Source organism: Vipera ursinii (genome assembly GCF_947247035.1).
Source record: "Vipera ursinii genome assembly, chromosome: 2".
Taxonomy (NCBI): Eukaryota; Metazoa; Chordata; class Lepidosauria; order Squamata; family Viperidae; genus Vipera; species Vipera ursinii.
Genome location: NC_139513.1, coordinates 199,522,214 through 199,530,710, shown reverse-complemented (window position 1 = coordinate 199,530,710; position 8,497 = coordinate 199,522,214). Strand labels below are relative to the sequence as shown.

At 38.9% G+C, this 8,497-nt stretch overlaps 1 protein-coding gene across 1 annotated transcript; it reads right to left on the bottom strand.

The window, feature by feature from the left end:
- Positions 1–7,793, bottom strand: MYL5 (myosin light chain 5). Its single transcript, XM_083353764.1, has 7 exons — positions 7,644–7,793; positions 7,206–7,313; positions 4,581–4,656; positions 3,969–4,073; positions 3,062–3,140; positions 1,817–1,865; positions 1–162 (listed from the first exon to the last, which is right to left on the bottom strand). Exons 1-7 carry the CDS (start codon positions 7,644–7,646, stop codon positions 64–66), a joined length of 519 nt encoding a protein of 172 aa, XP_083209890.1. The 5' UTR covers positions 7,647–7,793; the 3' UTR covers positions 1–63.
- Positions 7,794–8,497: the final 704 nt, after the last annotated feature.

Genomic DNA, 8,497 nt, shown 5'->3' with positions numbered 1-8,497 from the left:
TGTTTGCCATTTTGTTTAATTAATCTGACAGATGTTAACACAACTTCCTAAAGCTTGTGATTTTCATTCTTTTTCATCTCCGTGTGTGATGGTATAGCAGAGAGCTTTGTAATCCAGATTTCCTGCCGGGTCAATAGGGGAGCATTGAAACATCTGATCCATCTGTACAACAATAGAAAAAGGAAGAGTTTAATCAAGGAATTGGAGCAGGACAAGCCCAAGGACCACTGCGAAGTGATTCTTCAGTCTTTAAAGTTGGAAACTGTAGACGCATGTCTACTAAAAATTCCTGCTAGGCTCAAAAAAGCATACATTTCATTTACAGAAGTACCGTATTTTCCGGCGTATAAGACGACCCCCGACTTTTGAGAAGATTTTCAAGATTTTTCGTCTTATACACCGGAAAATACTTACATGCCAGTTGCCAAGTGTCCGACACAAGCCCCATTCAGACCCGTCTGATGCAGACGGTGCAAAGCCCTGCCGGTTCTCACCCAATGCCGGACGGCTCCGCTGGTGCCACCTCGAGAGGGAAGGGCGTGAGGTGCCTGCCACGGCTCCCCGAGCACTCCTTAGCAGCCGGGGAGCACATGCGTGTGCAGGACTGCCCTGCCAGCTCCCGCCCGACGCCAGACGGCTCCGCCGGTGCCGCCTCGAGAGGGAAGGGCGTGAGGCGCCTGCCACGGCTCCCCAAGGACTCCTTAGCAGCCGGGGAGCGTGCGTATGCGCAGGACTGCCCTGCTGGCTCCCGCCCGACGCCAGCCTGCCCTGCTTCCTCCACAGTGAGAGGGGAGGGCATGCCTTCCCGGGCTTGTCGACTTGCAGCCATGCTGGAGCCAAAAGGGGCTTTTCCTTCTACCCACCCTTTGGAATAAACGCAAGAGCTCCCGGGGTCTGACGTTTGCAAGGGGGAGGGGAAGGGGCTTAGAAGCTCTTGGGGGTGGGAAGGGAGAGTCACGTTGGAGGGGGGACTGGACTAAGGAGGCTTGAAGTTGCTTTGCAAGAAGGGGGCGCTCGATTGACTTATGTACTATTTTCCGGCGTATAAGACGACTGGGCGTATAAGACGACCCCCCAACTTTTGAGAAGATTTTCATGGGTTAAAAAGTTGTCTTATACGCCGGAAAATACGGTAACAAAACTGGAAGCTGCTACCTCAGGGTTCTCCATGAAAGCTTTCACACAACTGAATTGCCATTCATCAGGACAAAAAGTAACTTCAACAAAGGAAACGTACTAGCTACTTTCTGCCTGAAGATAACAGTAATGATTAACTAATTTTTCTAAAAAGCAATAATTTAGTGTGGCCACTAAGTGCATATTACATTAGCTACTGATTATAAGCATGAAAGAGCTTAGAAGTCATCTCCACTTTCTTTAGATTAAACTTGGAAATCTTTTTGTTTTCAATGAGAACCAGCCCTTTATCAAAGAATTCATAATTCCGTGACCACGTGTTCATATTGCAGACAGGAGCAAATGCACATAATCTCTGGCATCAAGAGTTTAGCACCCTGCAGTTGAACAGTTGTTGCCATTTGATTTCAGCCAGGTGACAGATGCTTCAGTGATCTGGATTATATAAAGCAGCTTCATGGATCCTTCTGTCACCTTCAATGTTTTATTTATTCAAATATGTTATAATTTTGCAGTACAGGTTTAAATGGGTTTGGAAGAAATTTGTTTTGAATTTGTTGGAATAAGAGTAATTAACCCGGTAATTACAAATATTCCACCATACCAGCTACAGAATTTGGTTTTTAATTGGAATGCTCCTAGCTGCATTCTAAAAAGTTCCTCTCTTAAAAATACAGACCTCTTCTGCTGAAAACTTATCGCCTTGTGACATCATTAAGCGTTTCATACTGTTGAAGAAGCAAAGAAAAGATTTGTTTTAAAATTTTATAAAGGGTGGCATGTTAAAAAAAATTACATATTTGTCCATTCCTATATGGGAGAATGTGTGTTGTACCTTTCAATGAGATAAGTGCCACTGAAGTCTTGCACATTACTTACAACATATATTTTATACGTCTGTGTAGATAACTCAATTTGCTTGATTATTTAACAGCACCATGGAAGAAGATACAATCTTTCTAGATTAGAGATCTAGAAATATTACATGCTGGTTTTTACTTTCTATCTGAATGTGTATTCAGGTTTGTCATGTTTTTGCCTCAGTTGAACATGGTTATAAAGAGGAACTCTAGGTTGACTCTCATCCCTTTCCTCATTCTGAAGATATTTCCAGGCACAAAGTACAATTGTTACTTCTTTTATCTGATAAGAACAACAACAACAAAATCTATCTTACTTCTTCTGAGGTACAAATATATGGACCATAAAAAAGACTTCCAAGTTGGCAGCTTATGGCCATTCAACTTACAACCTATCTAGATGAGATTGGGGCCAACTGCCAATCATCTTACCTGATTATTTCATTCAATATTTTATATCTCAATATACTCTATTACCTTGTTTTATTTGTCATGGCCTTTAAACTCAATAATCAACTACACTACTTACATGTATTATGTTATTCTTAGTCCATTATTATACTTTTATTGCTGTACTTTTACATCCTTTAATTTATATATATATATATATGTCAATTTTTATATTCACTTTTTAGGTTTTCTGTTGTTGTTTTCTGGCCTTATGGCTATAATGAAGTGGTTTGATTTGATATTCTCATTTAGCTCCTTTCTGGAAGGGGAACCTTTGCAGAAGTAACAATCTGAGAAGACAATTTATGCTTGTTCAGGTCATCTGCCTTCTGGCTGTTTAGGACTTTTAAAAATTTATACCAAGGCTTTGAACTGAGAAAGAAGCTGAGAGCAATTTTCATCACTTTGGCATAACTTTTTACATTTTAAATGATACTAGATTCTAGCCTAGAATGCATTCAGGCAGAAACATGTTGAAATATCATCCCTGTTATGTTCAATACAAACTGACAGTATGAATTGCTTCACAATAAAAAGGCTCTGATTATTTTTTAAAATTTATTTTAATTTATGCCATCTGATTCCCAACAACCTTTTTGCTATCTAATACTTACTAATCCTTGTTAACATTGCCTTTCGCTTCTGGATCAAACATTTTAAATGCATTCAGTATAGTCTCTTCAGTATCTGTGCCTGCAGAAAATAATGAGGTACAGTTGAATTTGTTGGAAATCTTGTTCCTTCTGAGTCTTAAAATGTTGAACTAGAGCAGGGATAGGCAACCTTGGCTCTTTTATTACTCGTGGACTTCAACTCCCAGAATTCCTGAGCCAGCCATGCTGAGGGGAAAGGGAGAGTTTCCAAGCTGAGCCATGCTGGCTCAGGAATTCTGGGAGTTGAAGTCCATGAGTCATAAAAGAGCCAAGGTTGCTTACTCCTGGACTAGAGGATATAGCATCATTTTCAATTGTTTCCAATAATTTGTTGCAGTTTTGAGGTCAAGCTGCCTCACAGGACTAGGTGAAAAGCGCTCAGCATTGTCTAGGGTCCCTTGATGGGTTGACAAGTCATTAATCTATAAAAAAGGGATTGTTTAAAGGAAAAACAATTGCTTTGGTTTGGAAAACTAAAATTAGGACAACAGGAATTAGGAGTTTCAAGTGAAGTCCGTTTCCAAATAAATCAATTCATGCCTTGCTCAGAATTTGGTTCTAAACGTAATTTTGAACACATTTTGAGCAAAAATGCCACTACAAAATTCAAAAGTATATGAATCTATGTGGATCAGCTCACATCAAAAGTGGTGAAGACTGAATTTGGCAACCCCCAAAATTTTCAACATTTTCTATTTGTTTTTATTTTTATTTTATAGCCATTTTTATTATTGGACAACCTCGCCAAATAAGGAGATTTGTAAGATCACAATTAAGCTCATTGTCCTAATTCAGGACAAACAGGAAAAACTCAGGCTAGGCTTTTGAAAAAAAATGGCTTCATAAGATAAGATAGTGCTAAACTTACCACTTAACTTTTCCCCAAATAGATTCAAAAACATGGTGAAATTAATAGGTCCTGTAGCTTCTTTAAGCATAGATTCTAATTCTTCATCTTTGACATTTGTTTTACCTAAAATCAAACAAAGAAATTAATTGCATCTGTCTTTAGCTATATCTGATTTACATGGATCTTGTTGACAGTAAACTCTATAACTATTATAAATGCCAGCAAAAAGTAATTTTACCCGTTTCAAAAAAAATCCAATTTCTAATTACACAATTCCCCTTCAATTTATAATCATTTTAAAAGAGCATAAAGAGCTCAAGCAATTAATAACAAAAGTAGATTTTTAACTGAACTTATCTGCAATCTCCTTGAATCAATGGGGTAATATACTTGGAAATAGATTGAGAAATTATTTTAATTTACATTTAAATTATATTAATATCCTATAAATATATTTGCCATCTGTTGCTCTACAGAGAAGACTCTGATTTTAAAGCTACAGTACTCTAATTTATTGCAATTTATCTGTTTCTTGTATTCTACTTAAGTGTAATTATTACTGTATCATATTACAAAAGAAAGGAAAACAATTGATTTTAAATTGAGATTCAATAATTTCATAACACTTGCCCAATGATGCATAGGTATCTTTTAGGTCTTCTTTATCTATGAATCCATCTCTGTTCTGGTCAATTAGGGTAAAAGCCTATTTAAAAAAAGGTATTTTATATTATTTATCTATTAGTTACTAATGCCATTTCAATCCTAATCATACTTACTTTGGTCTAAGTCCAATGTATTTCAATTGGATAGGAAATTGGCATGAGAGCTTTTTCTATATTCCAACATTTAGAAAAGCAAAAATGTGATGGTTAAGCTTACGTTTAGAGCTGTAGACTTCAATTTTTTTTCTTATCAAATATATTCAAACATAAACCAGGATTTAACCATGTCTTTTGAATAAATGCGGTGGCTCAGTGGATTAGGACACTGAGCTTGTCGATCAGATGGTCGGCAGTTTGGTGGGTCGAATCCCGAGTGCCGCATAACAGAGTGAGCGCCTGTTACTCGTCCCAGCTTCTGCCAACCTAGCAGTTCGAAAGCACGTAAAAATGCAAGTAGAAAAATAGGGACCACTACGGTGGGAAGGTAACAGTGTTCTGTGCGCCTTTGGCGTCTAGTCATGCCGGCCACATGACCATGGAGACGTCCTCGGACAAGCGCTGGCTCTTCGGCTTTGAAACAGAGATGAGCACCGGCCCCTAGAGTCGGAAACGACTAGCACACATGTGCGGGGGAACATTTACCTTTGAATAAACCTAATTGTCTGTATTTACCTGTAGTACTAAGCCATAGCAAAAAAAACCACCTCAGGATACTTTACCACAAAATAGGAACATAGCCAATAATCTTATGGTTATATACAAATGCTGACTCCTCTCCCACCAACCAATCCTGAGAATTATGTTTTGATGTGGAATACCGATAGTTCCATTAGGTTCATTATTTTAGTTCCATTAGGTCAATCATTCCTCTTTCAGAATTAGAGTTAACAAAATATTCTATGGGAAGATGGAATCATTGAATAGGCTCCTCTATTTGTTAGCAATGCTCTTAAATTTAGCTATTTGGACAAGCAGAAATGGAACATATGGATTTCTAAATAATCAGCTTAAACTGGGTTAACAGTAATTCCCTTTTCCAAGAACCACAAATACTGTAGTTATATGACATATTGTACAGTAGTTATGGGGAAAAACATTGAACATTGCAATAAATAGCCATTTGCAGGACAAATTTGGGGGAGACTTAACGACTGCTTCAGTAATATAGAGTAAGGTTTCTCAAGCTTAGCAACTTTAAAATGTGTGGATTTCAACTCCCAGTATTCCCCAGTCAGCAAGCTGGGAATTGAAGCTCACGTATCTTAAAGCTGCCAAGATTGAGAAAACCTGAGCTTAGAAGAATTGGCTTTCATGGGTTTTGAGGGCCACATTGGGCTTGACTTGGCAGGTTGAGGGCTTCATTTCCAATGTAGGAAGGTCTGCAAGGTGCAAAGTAAAGGTTTCCTCATCCAGTAGTGTCAGACTCTAGAGCAGGCATGTCAAACTCGTGACATCATGTGACATATTGTGACTTTTTCCCCATTGCTGGCAATGGGGTGGGCGTGGTTTCGGCGTGATGCATCAGGCCCGCAGGCCAGCAGTTTGACATGCCTGCTCTAGAGGATGATGTTCATCTGCATTTCCTAGCCAAAGGAGCCAGCATTGTCCGAAGATGCTTCTTCCGTGGTCATGTGGCCAGCATGACTATATAGTATATACTGAGGCAGATGGAACATTGTTACTTTCCCACCAAACTGGTACCTATTTATCTACTTATATTTGCATGCTTTTGAATTGCTAGACTGACAGAGCTAGGGTAAGAAGGTATAGATTAGAATTAAGTGGGGGGAAATAGATGCCCTTTAAAAATGGGGGGGTATTTTATCCCCCAATGAGGCTATGTTTTGCAACCTTGCCCACAAAAGAAATGTCATTGGGCCTTGCTTTACCCATCTGCCACACTTTTTGCATTCCTGTAATAGCAAAATATTTTCTCAAATCTTAAACAATTTCATCCAACTTTGTGAGTCAAGCAGCAAAATGTTTATACCTTTGTTCTTTTCAAACATGAAAAATACATCTATTTTTACTTCAGTTTTTCAACTGTAGACAAAGGAAAATTTTCTTTTCTTCCCATGAAGAATGACAATTTGAAATGATATTTCAAACTGTGTAGGTAGACTTCCACTTGTGTCAGAAATTCTTTTGTCTATGTTTCTCTCATCTCCCAACTACTCTGAGCAGATCTGTAGGCTTGGGAAGAGAGGGAAAAAAAATCCCAATAGCAGAAGATTCATTCCATTATGGGATAAATTCCTTCACACAAGCCATTGTGAATGGCATGAATGTATTTATCAAAATCGAATCTGTAGACATAACCTACTTCCCAGGTAGATTATTTGTATATTATTTATTTTGCTCTACATTTTCTGTGGTCAAAGTAAAAGAGGGAGAGAGAGAGAGAGAAAGAAAGACTCTGATTTAAAGGAAACTATGCAGATAAATATTCACAGTAAAGATCTCCTGTTTTTAAAGCACGGTAACAAGCCTTTTGTGTTGGATGATAGTGGGTTAAGCTTGTCCAGTTTTTATAAATGGAAGTACCCCTTATGCTCATCTTAAAACATCCTAAAGGGAAAAATGTTCTTACTTCCTTAAATTCTTGGATCTGGGTCTGTTCAAAGTTGGAGAAAACATTAGAGGAAGCCCTCTGAGCACGCTTGGCACCGCCTTCCTTCTTTTTCGTTTTTCGGCTGGCCTGAAATTAAGAGAATTATTAATTCAGTCAGATAGTACCTTGTTCTGATTACACAGTTAGAAGTAAATAGGGCAGCTGATAATAATTCTCAGGTTATTTTCCTAAATAACAAAATGCAGCCTTGATGCTGTAATGTTTATACATACCGTCTTGTACAAACGCAACAGGATATACAGATTGTAGTTTGGAGTTGTACATGAAAAAAGGCAGTTTATTTTTTTTAAAAAAAATATTTATCCTCTAAATGTTTACCCTCTAAGAGGTTACTCAATCAAGTTTGTGTTATGAAAACCATACAGACATCATTTTTTATATAGGTTAAAAACTCACCATCTTTCCTGGAGAGATTCTCTGTTTCTCTGGGAAGCTGTCTGTATCAAACACTTCTTATATGTAGAGGAGGCTCTTGTCTTTACAGATGGCATTCCCAAAGAAGATCTCAAATGCTGGAAGAAACCCCCCCCCCCCAGCTCACAAGATGACTCCATACTTGGTCAGAACTGCAAGATACCTTCTACTCCCTGGTGAATAAACAACAGTTACTTGAAGTTGTCTAGTAAGACATTCCTTCAATTGCTATGAGCTGCCATAGCTATGGTGGTGAATTCAACTATCACTCGAGCTATTTTTGTGTACCTTTGGAACTCATATATTATAACAGAGTGAGAACTGGACAGCAGTTAAACAAGCATTAACTTTTTAAGGAAGACTCATAAATTCTACCCCTGTATATTCTGAGAAAGGCACGCGGTGGCTCAATGGGTTAGGATGCTGAGCTTGTCGATCAGAAGGTCGGCAGTCTGGCGGGTCGAATCCCGAGTGCCGCGTAGCAGAGTGAGCGCCTGTTACTCGTCCCAGCTTCTGCCAACCTAGCAGTTCGAAAGCACGTAAAAATGCAAGTAGAAAAATAGGGACCACTACGGTGGGAAGGTAACAGTGTTCTGTGCGCCTTTGGCGTCTAGTCATGCCGGCCACATGACCACGGAGACGTCCTCGGACAAGTGCTGGCTCTTCGGCTTTGAAACGGAGATGAGCACCGGCCCCTAGAGTCGGAAACGACTAGCACGCACGTGCGGGGGAACCTTTACCTTTTATATTCTGGGAAATACATCTGGAAGATGCTACATTGGGAAGGAGCAATTTCTTGATATAATTCATCATGATTTTTTAGAACTAAACAAAAT